Consider the following 20,199-nt stretch of genomic DNA (forward strand, 5'->3'; position numbering starts at 1 on the left):
ATTATTATTATTATTATTATTATTATTATTATTATTATTATTATTATTATTATTATTATTATTATTATTCTTTTTTCGTCGCTGGACCGGGGCTGCCCCTGCCTGCTCCCCTGCCCTCGGAGGAGCCAGCCGAGGCGGCGGTGGGGGCCCCCCCCGCCCGTTTTTTTTTTCCGTTTTTTTTTTATTATTATTTTTAATTTTTGCATTTTCGGGGCCGCCATGGGATGTACCCTGAGCGCCGAGGAGCGGGCCGCCCTGGAGCGCAGCAAGGCCATCGAGAAGAACCTCAAGGAGGACGGCATCAGCGCCGCCAAAGACGTGAAGCTGCTGCTGCTAGGTGAGAGCGAGCCCCTGCCTTCCAGCCCTTCCCTTCCCTTCCTTTCCATCCCTTCCCTTCCATCCTTCCCCTGCCTCCCATCCCTTCCTCCCCTCCCGCCGCGCTCACCGCCCTCTGCTCTCTCCACAGGGGCCGGCGAGTCGGGCAAAAGCACCATCGTGAAGCAGATGAAGTAGGTGCCGCCGCGCTGCGGGGAGCGGGGCGGAATAACGGCCGTAACGGTCGCTCCGCGCGCGCGGAGGAGGGAGGGTGTGTGTGTGTGGGGGGGGGTCGCGATCATAACGGCCGTAACGGCCGCGCGGCGGGGCGGGGCGCGGCGGGGCGGCGGCCGCCGAGGTGCCCGCGGCCGCCATGTTACCTGCGGCGGGCGGCGCCCCGCTGCTGTTCGGCGCCGCCGTGGTGCTGAAGCGGCGCCGCCCGCCGCTGCGGCGCTCCGTTAGCAACCGCCGCGGGAGAGAGAACGTTGAAATAATCAGCGTGCGAATAAATAAATAAGTAACGGCCGCCGGCGCGGCGGGCTCGCTGCCCCCCTCGGCCGCAGCCTTGAATCGCGCGGCGGGGACCCCCCGGCGGCCGCCGCTGAGGCGCGGGGCTCGCCGTGCCCGGGCGCGGCCGTGACGGGCGGCTGCAAGGCGGCGCCATGGCGGAGCCGCCCCGCGCCTCGCCCCGTGCGGCGGGGAAGGCGCCGCTGCCTGCGGAGGGCTCGGCGGCCGCGAGGGCTCCCCGGGGCCCGGCCGCCGCGTTCAGGCGCTTCCCGTGGTGGACAGCGCCCAGCGGGGCCTCGAACCCGCCGCCTCGGCGCCGCTCGGCTCCGCCCGGCGAAGCCCGAGCGCCGCGCTCGGCTCCCTTCGGCCGCCGCTCGGAAGCGCTCGGGGAGCGGCCGAGTGCGTTCGGGAGGAGCCGAAGGGGCTCGGACCCGCTCGGGGGGCGCGGGGGCGGAGGGGGGCGCAGAGCGGCGCCCACCCGTTACCAACGGAGRGACCCGGAATGGCGGGTCCGGGCGCGGCCTCCGGGCCGGACACCCTCCGCTCCCCCGCACCCGGTGCAGGTTGTTGCTAGGTCTTGCTGAAAGAGACTGCGATTTTGGTTTATTTTTGGAATAGTGTGGTACCAGGGTGCTTCTAGATCATAAATGTCGTCTTTGGCGATGGCTGCAGCRGTTTCACATGGGGCTGTTGCCCTGAAAAGCGGCATGGGAATCTCTAAGACAAAGGAACAGGGAGCAGATACTGGTAATGGAGGGCTCGGAGGTTACATGGTAAATCCTGAAATAGTGGGTAGAGGAAGGGGCAGGTGAAAGCTACAGTGCTCAGAGAGTGGGGCCAGCATGGGGATTGGGACTGATCAAATTAATGATGGCAGAAATATTTGGAGGTGTCTTCCAGCTGCAGTGTGGGAACTAGCCAGCCCAGAGAGGTGCTGGGGCTGGGCAGAGGTGGAGCAGGAGGTTGGCATGTGCCCCAGGGGAGGCAGCGCAGGCCCAGGAACAACCCTCCTGTTGGCACCGCGTGCGCTTGGTCACCCGCCCCACACCCTTGGACCTGCGCCCGCCCGGGCTGGATGCTCCTCCACGGAGCGGCGGGAAGAGAGCTCCTGTGCTGGAGAAATCTGTCCTCCACTCACGTCCCCCCTCCTCTGTAAATACTCTTTGATGTAGGTCTGCAAGCAACGCCATCAGTTTCTATATCTTATGCCTCGAAATAAATGTGGAGGATGTGAGAAGGCTGCAATGTGCAATCCTATTTTTTAGATTCTAACATGGAGTCAAGACCGCCGTGGTTATTCTGGGATATTTTTATGGGGGCTTGTAACTAATGCTAGCAAAGGCGTTTGTTCGTCAGCAGGCCCCAGCCTAGGAAGACACCAAGCGTGTCTCACTAGTGCTGCTCAGCAGAATACTGAAATACGTGCAGCGTTCCAGCTTCTTATCTTTAAACATCTACTATCATCTTCCCCAAAAGCCATCAGTCCCAATAGCCACCTGATAGATTGCCTTGACCTTTTCCAAAAAGCCCCTTGAAACAGCCCCGGGCTCTCCTCGCTCTCTAAGTAACTGAATTACGGCTAATCTAATGAAGTTCTCTGGAGTGAGCAGCAGTCCCTACCCTCTGCCTTTGCAGCCYGTCTGGGCAATTTGCTGGTAAACGCGGCTGAAACGTAACGAGGGGCTGTGAACACTCACGTGAGGCCTCSTTCCTTGCGCCGTGTGCCCACGTCGCTAATATCTTCCCTTCCCAGGGAATATCCCACGCTGTGGGGGTTAAGGTGACTGTACAAACTGGCCATCGTCGCTCGTCCCGCGCCGCTCACGCGCTCGGTGGCCACGATCCGGAGCAGGGCCATGCGGGTCCGCAGCAGAGCTGGGCTTGGATGAGCCAGGGGGAAGCGCTGCAGGCCGGTGGCTGCAGCAGGGCATAGGGCTGGAATATCAACGGCATCTATCCATACTCAAAATGCTTCTTAATAGACAGAAAGAGATTTCACAGAAATGCAATAACAACATTAGTGGGCAAGACAAAATACATCATGGGTTTGAGGGTTTTTTTTTCTCTTTTCTGTGACAGTTCTTAACTTGCTTCTTGTTTTAGAATCTCATAATAGTAAAAATATCTCTTGGTGACAACACTGAACTGCAAAGCTTCTCCTCTTCCAACCTAGTTTTAAAATCTTAAAAGAAATTTGCCTGTCGTATTCTGACGTGATGCATCTCGTCCTGCCGGAGATGTCTTAGCAAACTAACAAGATGAAAGCGGCTCTTTTAATGAGCTCTGAAGAAAGAGGCAAATCTGCTCCCCAAATGCGGCCAGGGATCTGCTTTGTTTTCTCTTTGGCTTGGCTAACCCAGCAGTTGTAAGAGGCATTAGACTGAGTCATGATAAAGGAAAATAAAACGTTGTGGGTTCCCCTCTTGAGCCTGGCCAGGCGACAGCTCGCACCTGAGCATGGACCCTGATCCAGGGACTGCTGCCCATGGGAATGGGGGAAAAAGGAGGAGAAAAGAGGCAAAGTGAGGTAGGTAGAGGCACTTTCTTGGCTCTCCTACTTGATCTGGTCAGGAGGAAGAGTGAAACAAAGAACCAATTCAGCGTGAGCCAAGGCCATAGCAGGTTGATGGTCACCCCGAGAGCAGGAACCAGCCAGTAAAATAAAGTCCTACAGCGTGATGATTAGTTACCCGTGATCAAGCGAGTCTCATCCAGCCCCTTTGCGGAGTTAAAGCCCATCCCTGCAAGCAGTCAAGCTTCCCAGTAACTCCTGGATTGGCAAGAAACAAAATGATGAATGATTCCAYGCGAGCTGCTGGTTTTACACCCCAGAGAGCCCAACTCAAGCACGGAGTTTGGTTCTACGGAATTCTGAGCTCCTTCACCTCCTGCTCAAGCCATGAGAAAGGTAAAAAGCTTTTCTTACAGTGGCATTTCCAGCACAGATAGAGAAAGGCTAATCTATCCAAAAGGCTCTAAAACCAAGGTTAAACTGTGAACGTGCCTAGGTGTAGAACACGGAATTTGATCCTGGATTCTTAAAAAGGGAGAGGGTCTGGCCAAAAAGAACTCTGATTTTCTCAGAGACATTCAGAATCACAGGGCCAGGGGATTTTTAAGAGTTCTGCCACCTTTCTGGCACCTTTGCAAATCTCATGAGATTTATGGTTTCTTTAGAGCTTGGAATTGCTTCCATAGGGCCTGGAATTGCATAACGAGTGGACAGCAAGCTCTCTTTTCAGGGCATTCTTCCCTTATTTCTTTGCTGTTGCTTTTAAAATAAATCTTTTACCTCTCCTCACTTGAGAGTTTTTTTTTAATGCCCTAATTCTAGCCTAAACATGAGAGAACTGGGAGCAAAATGAAGAATAGCCCAAATAGAATAAAACATCTSAGTTGCTTATTTTTGAAGCCTGGCTCCTGTTCTTCCCCTTCAGCAAGACTGACACCAGTGGTCTCACTCATTTAGGGGCAGCTGGAGTGCTGTGACCCCAGCTCTTCCCCTTGGCCTCACTGGACTTGGGGCCAAATTCTTCCCATATCAAAGATGATTTCTGCCCAGTCTGCAATTTTTATGAGAGCCAATGTATTTCATGTCTTTGTGGGGCAGTTAGGATCCTGAAAAAGGCTWAGCTTCATTCACAAATGAAAGCCATTTTCCTTTCCTTAAAAATTCTTTTTAATTACATTCTTAGAGGGAAATATTAACAATTTTTACCCTGATTTCCTAATCTTAATGAGATGCTCTGCCTAATATAAAAATTCCCCTAAATTGTTAATTGAATCTTTCTCATTTTATTCCAAGACCATTCACGCAAATGGCAGATGCAAGCATGTCTGAGAATTAGTCCTGATTACAAGATGCTGCTTAGATTCTGCTTAATATCAGAAAATGCAAAAGGCTGGAAAATGCTCCTGGATCCCACAAAGCAGAGAGAGTGACAGTTGTCTAGAGCCGAGCAAAAGGAAGAAAAAGCCCTTTAATCCAAAGCTCCCTCCCTGCCCGCTTATTGTGGTAGTAAAATAAAACCCTGGATGGAGGCAGTTTGTAGCTTACCAATAAAAATGCTTCCCCAGCTTTCAAGTTAATTGGGAAGGAAAGGGGCCCGGGGAATCACGGGGGATGTTGACATCACATCAATTTTCCAATTGCCGATCAATAGCATTTCCGACCCTGAAAGAGGAGCATAGGAAGGGCTACAAAGTGCTTCGTCTTCCTTTCCCCTTGGCCAGGACGTGCTCTGCTTGGTCACCAGCACGATATCAGCTCCTCAGCGGCGCTTCCACCTTCGGTGCGTCCGGGCTCAGCACTATTTTGCTGGTCAAATGCGCCCAAGGAGACAAGAAAAAGCACCACTCTGTATCTGTCTCTCTCCCGTCAGGCTCCAGCTGTTTTGGTTTGATGAAGTTATTTATCCCATACTGAGGAGGTAAATTTTATTTGAAAATATCTTAATAGCTTTATATAAAAAAAAGGCCAGGGCAGTTGTATCCTCCTGTGTCTACCCTAGGTCTGGATTTTCAATCCTTTTGGCACCAGCAGGACCTTTGAGCTCGAGCACTCCCCAGAATAAACCCTAGACCATCAAACCCGAGCTCTGAGGGCCACCCGACTCCAGCAACAACCTGCTCGGGGGGTGGATATTAAGAGCCCGGCTGGGAGGACGGGCCTGGTCCTCTCCCCTCTGTGCGCATCCCTGCTGTGACCCACGTTCCCCATTGCAGGCCCCAGAGCAGCGCCTCAAAACGCTGTGAAGCTCCCAGGATTGCAGGGTTCCTGCGTGGCCCGAGCGTCGTTACTGAGGGGGTGAGATAGAGCAGACCTGTGCTGAGGAAAATACAAACTAAGGGGGAAAAAGCAGCCTATGCCCTGGCAGAACACTGGGATTTACGCTTGGAAGAGGGTTTTTAAAGGATGAAGTCGGAGAGAAGGGGAGGGCTAAGCACACAAAATGGATGGTAGGCAAAATAATCTAGATTAAAAACAGATTTTGTAGCCAGTGGTCTGCAGGAGCTCCTAGAGGCCCTGGTATTTCCTTGCTTTCCATGCAGCACCACTGGCTCCATACAGCCCTATCCCTCAGGCCTCAGCAGAGCAGGACCTGGCCACCAGGCTGTCAGCAAAACATTTGCAATTTTTGCCATTTCTGTGTTTTTGGAAGAATTTTGCATGGGGCCGATAGCCACCACTGCTGGGTCTCTTCAAAACAAGCAGGGAGATTTTTTCAGATCGCTTCTCCCTATGAATGGGGAAAGGTCTATTGAACAAAGCAGCGCGCTCCTCGCACCATGCCCTTGTTTCCTGCTATTTAATTATGGGATAAATTATCACAGGCCTCATTTACAGCTCAGCAAAACCCCCCAAATGCCGCAGCAACTTGTGGCTTTCCAGGTAGCTGCCGCCCGGCCAGCTCTCGGGCAGGAAACACAACTCTACCAAACGAACCAACATCTGCAGTGGCCAAAGTGAACATTAGACATTGGAGCTGCTGCTCCTTGGCTTGCTGCCTGCATCTGTGCTGCGTGCGCTGAGCCCTCACAAAACAGTGTAAGGACAAGAGATTATAATTATAAATTAGTAATCTGTCCCATGCATCAGTAACTAACTCGGTATTTAGGGCCGAATCTATCTCCTGCTTCTGGTACGTGTTATTTCGAGAAATAAGTTTATTGTTAATTGCTCTTTGCAGTGTTTTTACTACATGAAACTTTAATTATTACACTGGTACTTTTAGTTCTAATGGGGGAGATCAAATTGCGCTGTCTTCTTCCCATCTGCGGGCAAAGGAATAGGTGAGGCCTTCTGCCATAAGCAGATATTCAGGGTTAAAATTTCATTCTGATTTTTGAAAGTTCTTTTGCATGGGGGTTTGAAATAGGTTTTCAGAGTTTCTTGTCTGTGAAAAAGCTTCTCACAAAAGGTCTAGAACAGTGAGATAAACCCAGCCAAAACGAGGTATTTAGATTTCATAATAACAGGATAAATAGACCTTAATTTTTAAAATCAATTCTGAGAGTGAAGGTTCCCCATCTCCCCAGAACTGAATTTTGGATGAGCATTTAAGCTTTATGCATTCCAGGTGATAAAAACCCAATTCCAGCTGAGTCAAAGCTCATTATAAATGGAACATTTTTAACTTAAAAACAAATTAAGTCCTCAGGTTTCTCACCGTGTCCCAGGCAGAATTTGCTAGCAGTGCAAATTCATTCATACAGACATACAGGTAAGCGCAGAGGATCAGAGACTTGCACAGAAAAATAATTGGAAGCGAAGCCCTGCTCTGGGTGAGACAGTTGTGCCAAAAGGCTCTGCCTTGGCTTTACCTAATGGGCCCGAATCCAGCCTGATGGAAAATTTCGAATCTCTGTTTATGCCGATTACCACTTGGTTTTAGCATCATCTGGGGCACCCAACCTTTGCCCCCATGCTCTGCAGAGGGTTTTTATGCCCCTGGGAGGGACAGATGGGCAGAGGAGGGTTCTTCTGTCGTGGCCGTTCCGTGCAACCCTGCTTCCAATTTTGCCTCCAGGGCTCCCAGGTACCAGATCTCACAATTGCTTCAATTATCCTCATTTTTGGGTTACCAGGACCAAAAGCAAGAGAGAAAACTGTCTGATTCTAGAAAGTGCACATTTCAGTGCAGTATTTTATAGCTGCACTTAATGACTTTAAGAAATGAGGCTGCCTGAAATTGGGGCTAGATCTTGCCAGGCAATGGCACCATGCTGGCCCTTCAGCCTCGGAGCAGTCAGGGGCTCTGCTTTGAGCAGGGCATTGCTTTCAGGACCTCTGATATGTTACTCACAAATTCTATGACCAAAAAAAAACCCTAAATAAATCTCCTTATTCAAAGTTTTTAACRTTTTTTAACCAGGCAACTACATCTCCATAGAGAAACCAGTCCAGGTCAACTTGCACAGTTAGCACAGTTCTCCTTTCCGCAAAACACTAGGCTCAGCCTTAAGTATTTGGTTACGGCTTTTAATCCCCCTCCACACTACTCGGGCTGGATTCTGTGCTTTCAGATGCCATTTCCCTGGCTTTACCCCGCGCTGCGTTTTGCCGGCAGCCCCCTGCAATCCTCAGCGTGATTAACATCGCTGCTCGTTACGGTGTGGGATTCATTCATCGCTGCCTCTCCCTGCTCGTGTGGTGACAGAGGGAACCAGGCTCTGGCACTGACCTGGCTTAACACAGCTCTGCAGAAAGCAGCACTCAGCAAATACGCTCGTACAGCGCTGAAGGCTGAGGGGAAAGACTGGGGTGATGGATTCACTAACTCCTTGCTAGTTCTCCACGTTAGGGATCGATTCGTTCAAGGTAAATCAGTGACATCCTAAATCTTTGAAAAGAGTTTTTTCAAAATCTGTATGTACCTTCAGGCATTTAAATKATTTCTTTTAAACAAGCCTTGTTTTCTCCTATTAGTACCTGTAAAAGAAATGCAAAATCTTCCACTGGCTTGAAACATCTGCATTGTTTTAAATAAATTTCCTGTGACCCACGGTGCAGTGAAGAAGAAAGTGCCCTTTCCACTCCTTGCTGCCGCCTCGTCGTGGTTAGCACATCTCTTACGCTAACAGAGGTCAAATCCATTTTAMCTGGGTGTGCTATTTCAATCACATTTGCATTTTTAATGCAGAGCTCAGGTTTGCTTCACACTAGAATGAGCTCTCTGGTTTTATAACGTGCCTTAGTTGTCCTGGGCTTTGGAGACTTCATTTCCCCTCCGCCTTGGATAAGTTATAAGGTAGCTTTCCTCCTCTGGGCTGCCCAAATGCTGCAGAACCGTGATGATATCCAAGCAACAAAAGGCATTTTCAGGTTCCATCTTATAATGCACAAGTTTTTTGGCCTGCATTAAAGGCCTCCTGTTGCCCTGGTTAGCCTCAGAGCGGTACCCAAGCTGGCTTTGCACAAGTCCCTGCTCACTTGGCAGCCCTTTGAGGAGGAGAGCAGGGTGCACAGAAATCGCCACCTTCCCCGAGTCTCCCATCCAAACTGGTGAGCCATTCCCAGGCTCYGTACTTTCCAAGGACTCCCCAGTGCACAGCTTCAGTAAGACACCTTCGCTGTAAGTAAATCAGACTAGAAAAACCCTTCATGAAAGGTATTTATCACCTTCCCGGCCTCTTAGGAGCTTCAAAGAGAGCTTGCCTCCACCATCATTAGGCCAGCTTTTCCTGTTGGAGTCTTGTATTTCCTCTTTTCTTTGAAAGAGGCATTTATGCAATGAGCCCTTTTCCCAAGAAGATGCTACGCATTAAGTCATTCAGGAAATWACAAGAAAACTCATGAGATCCTGTTTTCCAAAGCCTGAAATTCCAACCAACYGCCTCTCCCACTGCCTTTTCCACCCGTGACCTGTAAGCTTCAGCTAAAGTCCTGGATTGTCCCTTGTGGGAATGGAAACACGTTTGTTCTGCTGACTTTTAACATCTCATAGAAACAAAGAGGAGCAAAAGGACCAGCCTAGCAGAGGTTTGGCCCCCCAGTCCAGACAAGGAAAAGACTCTAAAACTCAGCGCAGATGGTGAAAAGAATGAACRAGGCAGGAGGCGGCTGCAGGAGCAAGACCCACGTCTTTCCTAGCTACAAGACTTCTGTAGCCAACACTAAAGCAAGGAAGAAAGGGCGAGAACCTGTCTCTGTTCAGCTTCACTTTGAAAATCTAGCCCTCTSTCATCTCCCATCGCCTCTCTCCTAGAAGATCTGCTTGATATAAGTTACAGCAGTCCTGTAAGTGAAGGGACACTGGACCATTTGCCCAAAATTCATGCAGTGTGTGTATATATATATATATTTATATTTCTCCAACAGGAGTTGAATGATCAAAAATAAAAATATATAAAATTAAAAATAAATGCAGTCAAAGGCAGCGCCAACATCTCAGAGACAGATCAAGCGCCCTGTGTGGGAGCAAGAAAAGGGAATATTCGGATGAGAATCCAGGTTTCCTCTGAAAGCTTCTGGGCCCAAAAGGCAGAAATTCCCAGTCACGAGTTGATTGATGCAAGCTGCCCTTGTCCCAGCAAAATGGTAATCAGCTTCGGAGGAACGGGTTACAAGCAAAAATAGTGCAGGTCAGGGACAGACTAGATCATGGAAAGGTCGTTTTGTCCAGCCCTGTCGTAACGTGCAACGCTGTGTCACATATTGCTCAGTATTTTGTATGATTTAGTTTTAAAAGCCTTAAAGACACAGAAATTTTCACATTGCACATCACTCAACTATAACGTTTAAGCATCTACCAGATTTTCACAATAGATTGAAATTTTTCTCYGAAATTTCCTCATTACCTCCTAGCTCAGATGAGCTTTGAACATCATCAGAGCAGAAACGCGAACGGGTGAAGCTCTGAGCTAAGTTAATCCTTAGTCTTCCTAACCAAAGATTGGCTAGAGAAGCCGGTGGGGGCTTTACCTTCCCCCTGCTGAACATCTCCAGTGAAAGAGGGATTGTCCGCCAGCACAAATGGGAATTGTTCGGGCCCCAGAATGGTAGGAAGTAGCCGGAGGAAGTGATGCCAGTTCAAGGTAGAAAGGAAGGATCTCGGCGCCTGGCTCCCTCCCTGTGAATTTGAATTTGTAATGACCCGTGTCCAAGCAAACAAGCTCARCGCCTAAAGAAATGCTGCTGGGAGAGGAAGGGGCTCTTACATAGGCAACACTTGGCACCAGGCTACATTTTGAGTTGAGTTGCTGCATTTTGTGGACTCAAGGACAGGGATGAGAAATCTYGAGTCCACCCTGCTTTTTAATACACCTCCGTGCAGCATGTGCTGCACTGCCTGGAGATGGTGGCTCAGAGAAACCTTCCTGAGCATCTGTTTCCCATTCTGGCCCATCCTATAACGCCCAAAAATCATTTGTTGGATTTGAAGGCATCATACACCAACGCAGCACATTCCCAAGCACAGGAATCCCAGAGGAGACCTGTCTACCAGATCTTGGATTCCCTTCGGAGCTTAAACCCAAATAAACCATGTGAGTCCCAGGTATAAAAATCATCTCCATCACAGAGCTCTTTGTTCTGGCTGAGCAAATAACTCCGGAAAAAGAGGCAGCACCGCCAGGAGGAGGAAGGCTGTCTTTGGACTTGTTCCCCATGAGTCTTTTCATTAAACTGTATTTGGACCATCAATATTATTTCAGAGCTAACCCACCAGGACGGGAGCCTTAAGCCTGTGTAGGACTCCTTTCGGGCTCCGCATCAACAAACGTRTGGCCCTGCAATCCTCCAAGTCCTACCACACGTTTCAAAGAGTAGTAGGTTAATAGAGAGATGGCTTTTTCTGAAAAGAATCAGGCTTCAAGCCTCACAGAACACTCACTGATGCCCTTTGGCCTGTTGGTGCTTTTTCTAAAAGTAGAAGATGCCCAAGACCTCGCAGCATCTGCAGCTGGTGCTTGCCAGGAACGCTCGGGTGAGACGCATGGATGAGTGGAGAAAGGGAGCAGGGCGAGGAAAGGCCTYGGAGGGGAAACAGCTGAGGAGATACAAATGAAAATTCAGTTAAACAGAAGACGAGGAAAATCCAAACCAGCACTGATGCCCCGCTCAAGGCTGCCGATGAGTCTTGGTTTCATCTCGCAGCCTAACAAAGASAACAGAAGAAAAGCAATGACCACCCTGGAAGGAGCTRAATTAGATGACCAGGAAGATAAAAGYCTTCAAATAAGAGTTTTTTTTTTTCTTTATGATATGCCTAGGGCTTCAACAAATCCAGCCAGAACAATAGATCTTGTGTTTGTAACCATTCCAAAACTTGTCCGATGCAAGGGAATTTTTCTTCCTAAAGAACTGAATTTATTTGCCATCTGGAAGACTTGAAACGGACAATGAACGTAATTCGCTGTTGTTCCCCTTCCTCTGCAGCCATCAAAGCGCTGCCAAGGGGCTGTTATTAAAGCCAGAACAGTGGCATTTTGCACTCACTTCACCCCCTGCCCTCAGTTACCCTGGTGTAAGATACAGAAAATGGTCCAGCTTGGTTCACATTTCTGGTCTCTGCTGCTTTCCCGTTTCGTGGAAGGGGCTGATGAATGCCCAGGGTATCCCTCTGTCCTAAGAGAGAAGCTTCTCTTAGGAGACAAGCTGCCCTTGCTCCAGAAAGGGGCTGTCATTAGCTTGTTCCTGCTTGGTTTTGCTCTTTGCCAGCTGTGCGAGGAGCACGTTCAGCCTAGCTGGTCATTCCAAAGGCTTAATTCCCCCCATAAGTATTTTGCTTTTGTTGGGATGTCACCACTACYGCATTTAAAGGCCTGCTAATAGTAGTTGAAAGCCATTTTAAACCTGCAACGTAGCATCAGGAATTGATCTGGGTTTTATTTCTGTAAAATGGAAATAAGAGTTGGCCATTACAGATACTAGGAAGCTAAACAACAGCCAGGCTTACTGCTCTTTGGAAATCCACATTGCTGGAAGCAGCTCACACTGCGTAGGCTTGATCCAGACCCAGCGACCCTACCTGAGGTCTTCTCAGTGACGTTGGTGGGCCYGTTGGTCGGGTTCTGGGTGCAAAGCACAGTGAGCAGCAGTCAAAGAGAGGTCGGGCACAAAAGAAATGAGGAACTTGGCTCTTGCCAAGAGGATACTCGGCTTTTGCAGCCAAAGCTCTGGCTTAAACTGGAGGGGAACAGAAGCCAGGGGTGGCCTGGATAAGCTCGTGTTTAGTCCTGACCCCTGGCACACGGATGCTGGTTTTGCTGGGAAGCAGAGGTAGGCTGAGGCTCTCTGTTTAATTCCTGCTTCTCATTTATCTGATGTCACCTGTAGGCCAAGTCAACGACAACAAACAGCTCTCCAAACATCCCCACCTAAGTCATTACACGATTGCACTCAGGCCAGGCTTTAAGCAAGAGAGATTTGGCTCCTTCCTTACGCTCCGTGGCCCCAGTCCCGGACACACGGCCTTGATAACACTGGGTTATCAGCCCTGGGGGGGCCAATAACCATTTCCACTCGGAGAAAAAATTCCCTGGAGGCCAAAGGGAGGAAAAGCCTGGGAGGCCGGAGAGAGCGGGGCTGCTGCCTTTGTTCTCCCCAGGGCTCGGAGCCTGGCGCCCGCTGGCACTGCCGGCGCTGGCGGAGGGGCCGCGGTATTCCCAGCTGTGGGACGCTTTGTTCTCCGGCCGGGAGGAGGATCTCGCACAAGGAGGCACCGAGCTGTTGAGGGAGACGCTTCTCCCAAAGCACCCRTCTCGGCCTCATCGCTTCGCCTGCATCTCTCCCGTGCTGTGCAAGGTGGATCCAGGCATCCCCCATCTTTCCCAAACACGGTTTTTCCAGCAAAAGGACACAGGGATGTAACCAGAGGCACCCCCATTTCTCACACTGTAGCAGTCCTGCAAGACACACATCAAAAAAGGGAGATCTGCTTCTCCCTGCAGAGGAAAATACATGCAGATTGCTCCCTCATTTTCCTCATCCTGCTGGAAGCTTGAGCAGGAAAGCAGAAGGGAGCTTTGGGCCGTAGGAAGTAGCAGCAAAATGCCATTTATTTACTGACCTGTTTGGAGGAGCGGATTCAGGCTCAAAAGGGGAAAAATTAGGATCTTCAGAGCTGTGTTAAGATAATTGGGGCCATATTTGAAGGCTTTTGGAGCTTTTAGCTAAATATGCCAGCTCATTTGAGTTTCATACCCCGGTTTCATTTGATATTGAATTTTCCAGCTCTTAAGTGATTTCTTACAAGTCTTTTAAGCAGCTGTGATGTGCAGCACGTGGGGAAAGAGCCTTCCCAGGGCAGCGAGAGGCTTTTTAGTGCCTCYACAGAGGGAACTGAATGCATCTGGGGCCCCCTGACCTGCTTGAGGTGCAGCGGGCTCCCGTTTTGCCTCTCCAGGGCTGGAAAGGAGCCCTGTCCTGAAGCCTGGCAGTGTCCTAGCGCACAGCCCTGCCTGCAGACGCGCTCCAGCCTCGCAACCAGGAAGGTATTCCACATTCCCCAAGACCCAGCTTAGGTTCTAGCCTCTTCCTAAAGCCATTAACTGTTAGGGTTTCATATCCAAAGGTGCTTTGGGGTTTTGTGCGGGCGCTGCTTAGGTCAGGCTTGTCTCGGTGCCATCGTAGTAACCGCGGTGCGTGCGAAAGCCAGGGCCACGCGCCAGCCCAAGGGGAGGCCCCCATGAATGTTGCATGAGCCTCGCCGAGGCCGCGCACTTCCAGCGCTCACTGCAAGCCACTCATCCCTCTCTGCTGCTTATTGACTTTTGAATGAAGCCTCGTGYGCTCTCCAGCAGCAAAACGTGGGTTTGGGCCTCAGTAAAACTCCCCAGAACCAAGAACTTGCCACTTACTTCCACCGTTGCTGTTACTCTTGCATTTCAAAGCTGTGTTTTCTCCTACAAATTTCCCGCTGTTTGATCACAAAAGCAAGCCAGGGAAATTGTTATTTTTCCTTCTAGAACCTTTTGTCCTTTCCATTTCCCTAAGCCACACGAGGCAGCTCCTCCGGTCATTAGCCGGGCGCGAGCTTTCTTTGTTGGCCCATAGCAGGGAAACATCCAATGTCTGGTTCCAGGGTAGCAATTTGCTCTGGAAATAAAGCGAGCGGTGCTAAGCTGCTACCCTCAGCTCTGTTTGTCCTAGTAAATAAACRCCAGTGGGATTGGAGCACCCCTGCGCGCCGCTTGGCCCCGTTCAGCTTGGAGACGGTGTTGGGATCRTTTCCTGCACATCGGGGGCATTTTTCCCATTTTGCCAATGGTTCCGCGCCCCTCACCAAGGCACAGCAGATACCGCTGGGAATGCAGATCCCTCCGGGAACGCGTCTGCACTGAGGCAACGTGGGGCTTTGCTCTGACCCGTGTCAGCTGCGGCTCGATCCGGGTCCCGCCGTGTTCCCCAGCGCGGAACCGCAGCCCGTGGCTCTGAGCCGAGTATCACGATCGCGCGTGGGCTCCACGGCCCCGGCTTCCCAAAGCACTTGGCAGGCGTTTAACCTAATTACTTCCAGGCAAGCAGGCATCCTAAAACCAGGCCCAAAGCACTCCCCGTCGGACCATTGCTTTGACAAGGAAAACTGTCTCCCGCCTTATTAACCACTCTCAATAAATAGGATAACAGYGACACAGAGGCGCTTCCGAACGGCCTCTTCTAACCTAGCTGGAGACCTGGGAAACATGACCTGAAAACCAGTCCCAGCTCCCCCCATTTAGTCCAGAAAAGCAATAAATCAGATCCAGCCCGTGCACACCTCGCAGAGAGCAAAGCCATGCTGCTAGTCAGCATATTTTGGGTGCCAATATAGTTGGCATTTGTAATTACATTACATATAAGCATTTTGCCCTGCACGTGCTTCCACTCACATGCACGGTCCCTTTCAAACCACCAAGACCAGTCAGAAACCAGACGGGGCTGTTTGTGCCTGCAGAATCAGGGGCTTTTGTGCCCTGCGCTCGAACACGGGCAAATTGCTGCTTCTCTGGGTAAAAGCAGCGCCTGGTGTTTGCAGCGCGAGGCCGAGACGTCGGCAGAGCCCGATCCTGCCCTCGGCTGCTGGTGCAACGGGACAGTAGCCCTTTGTGCTCCCCCGGGGTCGACTCGGCTCCAAGAGAGCAAAGCCAGACAAATGCATGAGGAAAAACACCCGTCTGCAGCGTTTTTGTCAGCAAATCTCTGAGCTTTTCTCCTTACAAGATCAGCGTCTGCTCCCTGCTCCCCCGGGGTGACGCCTGGGGACGGCAGGTGTGTTTGGCAGCGTGTCGGCCGAGCGGGCGAGATCCCGGTGCCTCCCCTTCTCTCCTGTTCCCCCCCCCGGGAAAGCAGAGCTGCTTGCAGAGCTGAGCCTAAGGCCGAGAGCAGCCTTAAAGCAGCTTGGTGGGCCCAAAACACCCAGGGCATCTCCTCTGTCAGGGCATCTCCTGGGTTGTTCTTAAAGCCCCAGAGGCCTGTGAATTTGAGAGGCTCAAACTCTAGAGCTTTGGTTAAAAAAAAAAAAAAAAAAAATAAGCTCAGTATCTGCAGCATACAGGCTGGACCCTGAAAACCCAAATACTGCCCGAAAGGTGTTGGTGTGTTCTGCTTTAGGAGGTTAGAAGAGGCGCTTCTGTGTGCTCCAGGGCAGCAATTTCATACCTGTCACTGCTTTAAATAAGGAGGACTTGTATTTCCGATCCCTCCCTGAAAAGTGTTTTACCCGGAATTGGCCCTGTGGAACAGGGCTGTGTTCGGGGATCTTCCTCCAGACAGAGATCCCTCTTTCCTGCCCTCTTGGATACTCAAGTGGATAAATGTTACTTTTGGTCCCCAAATGCAGCAGAGCAGAGCTCGTGTGCCCCGTACAGAGCCACAGCAGAACCAGGCSCTGTGCGTAGACAAAACTGCACTGGCATCAGAGAATTCCTGCCCTGCAGCATTTACATTGCTAGAGCATCTGAAAAAGARGGGCAATAAGGGTCATCTCCATAAGGGTCTCTGTTTCCCAGGGCCCAGCAGAGCATGTGCTCCGAGGGCAGAGCAGGGACGGGACCCGGCCCAACTGGGACAGCCTGGTCCCAATGCACACTGAGCACAAGGAGACACCAGGCCCAGTCCCAGCACACATTGAGCACAAGGAGGCACCGGGACAGCCTGGTCCCAATGCACACTGAGCACAAGGAGGCACCGTGTGTCCTGCGGCGCTGCAGAACCATCCATCACCCTGGCGCATGTCCCAGGTCCCGGCCCCGTGGCCGGCACTCGCTCCGCTGCAGCCCGGGTCACACCAAGGCAAAGGAAGGAGAGCCTAGCCCGGCTGCCCTCCACACAGCCCCTGGGCCACCTTCGCAGAGGGAAAAGCGGCCTCTAAAACCCTTCCCATCAGGGAAAGCCAGAGTGAGGAGCACAAACGTCGCCCGCTGCCCTGGCAGGTCCCCGCGGTCGCCCAACAGCCACGGCGCTTCCCGGGGCCTTGCAGCCCGGGGGAGACACAGGGAGCACCGCAGAACTTCRCACCCTAGTTGAGCATCCGCCAGCCTCTCCTTTCCTCTCCCCCTGCTCCGCTGCAGGGGCTGCTTTGGGGACAGGCCACACAGGGCACATCGGGATCCATCCGTATTCATCCTAGCCAGGCTCTACTTGCCCTCCACAGAGGCTTCTTTTTTTTTTTCCCCGAGTAATTTTTGCTGTTGTTGTTGCCGCAAAACATTTTAATTAACCGGGATTTTTAATTAATTGTAACCCTGCTGAAAACAGCAACACAAAAGCGCAACTAAAAGGAGGCAGCGCTCAAGTCGGAGCTGTGCATCCACAGCCCGCTCCGCGCAGGGAAACACAGAAGGGCATTTCCACCTGGGAAAAGGGGAAAGATGTAACTTATACCCAGGATCTGGGGTCAACCCAACACGTTGGAGTGAGCTACAAGTCTCCCAAYCCTAACAGTGGGTTAAGGATTAAGGAAGCTGAAGGGAGGAGAGACAACCGGTAACACAAAACGGTGCCACCTCATTCAGAATAAAGGGCGCTTAACTCAATTAAAAGGCAGTGCTAATGAGCTAGATGCTTCGTCCTGCTTAGATGATGGCTCCCTGCTGACAGATGAAGAACAGGGGCTGGGGGCAGCAAGGATGGGGTGCCAGGGAAGGGGACGCGTGCCCAGGAAGGGACGGGACGGGCTGTGTGTGCGGGTACCCAAGGGCATCACCCTTATTTAGACTTAGAGTATTTTTTTTTACTTATTTAGAGTATTTAGACTCTTGGTGTCGCTGGCGTTTACCCCGTTTTCACCGCGGCCAAAGCTGGTGAGACCGTTTTGTGCCTTGCAAACCCGCTGCGAGCGGCTCCCGGCTCCGATGCTCTCCCTGGCTGCCGAGCTCCCGGCCAGGACCGCTCCAAGCGACTGCTCTTCAGCCTGTTTAGCCCCGCTGCACGGCCTGAAAGGGGAATCCTGGCCAAGTACAAGTGTCTGCAGGTACCCTGCTCGCCAAAGCCACCCCAGTCACAGCGTATTCCYCTCGCGCCCTCCCGAAATGCGTTGCTGGGGACAAGGAGGGGGCACCTGCGCTTGGAGGGAGGGTTGGACCCCGAAACCGCTCCCCAAAACACAGCGAGACCCAGCAACAAATACAAACATTTGGGAAGGAGAAATTAGGCGGTGCCCTGGCTGCAGTTCCTCTCTATGTGCTTCAGTTAAGCCAGGATCTTACTTTAGGCAGGTGTACTGCTTGGTGTCCTACAAAACACCCTTCTATCCATGTTTTAGCAGCTCCTCCTCAAGAGGAAAGTCCAGAAAAATGTCTTCAGCAGAGATGTGCTTGGCATTAGGGCAAGCTGCTCTTTGGGCTGGGCTTCTTGCTGGGTCTGCAGAGCCAGGCAGGACTCGGGCTAGAGCCTCATTCATCCACTGTGACAGGGGCCAAAACCAAACAGAACAGCTCCCGAGCTCCCTTCTCCCTTGGGAAAACAGCAGGGTTTCTATTGACCACATGGATGAGCCTCTGCAGAGCTCGGAGCAGAGACACCCGGTTGGAGGGGAGAGCATCAGAGGACCCTTATCCAGCTGGGGCTTCTCCAGGGGGGTTTCACTCACGCATCCTCTGCTCGTTTCTCTGAGCACTTTTTCTGCCCCATGTTACACTCATTCCCCATCTCTTCCCTCCATCCTGTCTTCTCCGCGTGTTTTCCAAGCCCGCTGCAAACGCAGCAGCGCTCAAGCTCTTGTTGAACTGTTGAACCCCTCCGCTCAAGCGGGTGCTAAATCAGGCAGGCCAAGACAAGCCGGCTCCAACGCCACGACAGCAACTGCGCTTTTGGGCAGAAATAATTGACCAACGTTTTGCATTCAGGCAGAGCTGGTCGAGGGGGGATGCAGAGAGGCCCCAGCGCGGGTCTGCAGAGCGCCACTGCTCGAGTAGGACATTTTAATAACATCCTTCACGGACAAGTGTTTTGCTTGGAACCCTTTTTCCCCTCCCTCTACTCAGACAATTGTCAGCCGAGGGACTCGCGGAGAACAAAATGGAATTAAATCTATTCAGAACATGAGAACATGCTGCGTCGCTCGCTCTCCGCGCCGGGTTCCTTACTGGCGGGGCTGGGATCTGCACCCCCGTGCCCGAGGCGCCCTCCCACTCCTCCCTCTTGCAGCAGCGCTGCTGCTCTCCCACACAAACAGCTCCTGCCAGGATGGATTGCAGCTCCCGGCCCCACACAGCCCAAGGGAGACACACACACACAGGGACCAGGGCCCAGTCCAGCTCTCGGGAAGCAAATGGCAATCGTGCCTGTTCCAGGGGGGTTTGGAGGCAGCTCTCGGAGCCCCTGTGCTCACAGCTGGCTGCAGAGGCACCAACATGCTGGGCTGTAAGGATCCAGCCTTGGTTTCGTCAAAAAGGGGATTTAGAAGCAAGAATCCCAAAGCATGGGTTATTTCCCCCTGTTAATATTGCAAGGAACATCTCTTCCAGATTGCTCTTCTCCCCTCCATTTAATTCATCACTTCCCACAGGAACCAAGTTTTACCAGTTTAAGTTCTGGTCACCAGAGCTGCACTAATTGCTGGCCCTATATCAGCCTATACCCTCACAGCACTTAAACTCATTTCAACAGGCACATTTGCTTTCCTTGGGATGTGATTCTTCCTTCTGCAGCAATTTTAGTGGGGGTGGGTGGGTTCCAAACAATGTGTTCCTGGGTTGATAAACAGACTGAAGGAAGTATCCAGTTTCCGGGAGTGACCCTGTGCCCAAACCAGTGTTCACTACCAGGTCCCATAGCAGTGCAGATAATTCCCAGCACTCAGCACTCATGGGAATTCCTCAGTGATTCTTTGGGAATTCCTCCCAGGCGCTTCCTAGCCCTCGGAGATGGGGCACCAGGTTGTTCTGGAGCTCCCACCAGCTCCTCCGCTCTGCCCGTGGGGATCAAGCCCTGTCCGCACCCGCTAGGCCAGCCCGTCAGCGCTTAGCATCGCTTATTCCTTCCCAGTTTATCAATTGATTGGTTAACGAGCCTCTTGTTTGCCTTGGGTTACTCATCACAATTGCCTCTGCTTATAGATTAGATGGTCCCTTTTAATCACACGTTTCCCCGTATGCTGCAGGTTATAAATCTATTATATAGATACCAGCAATCCGCTGTCATCGCTGTCTAAACGGGATGCTGGCAACGCTATTAAATTCCTCATCAGAGCTCCCTTATCCCCATTCCCAAAGCGGGGTCATTCCTTGCACACGTTTCCTCCCCTGCCGAGGGGACAGTTGCTCCCGGCCRCCCGCGGCTCCGGGCAGCCCTGCGGCCACAAAGCAGCAGATGCTCCGAGCTGCTCCCGTCACCACAACGCAGGTGAGGGCAGGGAATCCACACACTCTCCAAGATGTTTTCCATAAAAATAAGAGCCTACCCCATCAAGACGTTGCATCATCCAACTGCCAGCATTGCACTTACTATGTGGG

At 51.5% G+C, this 20,199-nt stretch overlaps 1 protein-coding gene across 2 annotated transcripts in view; it reads left to right on the forward strand.

Annotated features, from left to right (window-relative positions):
• Positions 1-62: 62 nt before the first annotated feature.
• Positions 63-20,199, forward strand: part of GNAO1 (G protein subunit alpha o1) — a 97,725-nt gene continuing 77,588 nt past the window's right edge. Inside the window, exons 1-2 of one of the 2 annotated variants that reach the window (XM_026043139.1) lie at positions 63-337; positions 467-509. In XM_026043139.1, coding sequence (XP_025898924.1) covers positions 220-337; positions 467-509 — 161 coding nt within the window. In that variant the 5' untranslated portion in view covers positions 63-219. The remainder of the gene's footprint in view (positions 338-466; positions 510-20,199) is intronic. The other variant, XM_026043138.1, reaches the window with a different exon arrangement.

This window comes from Nothoprocta perdicaria, unplaced genomic scaffold (genome assembly GCF_003342845.1).
Source record: "Nothoprocta perdicaria isolate Ctin4 unplaced genomic scaffold, notPer1 scaffold_321, whole genome shotgun sequence".
Taxonomy (NCBI): domain Eukaryota; kingdom Metazoa; phylum Chordata; class Aves; order Tinamiformes; family Tinamidae; genus Nothoprocta; species Nothoprocta perdicaria.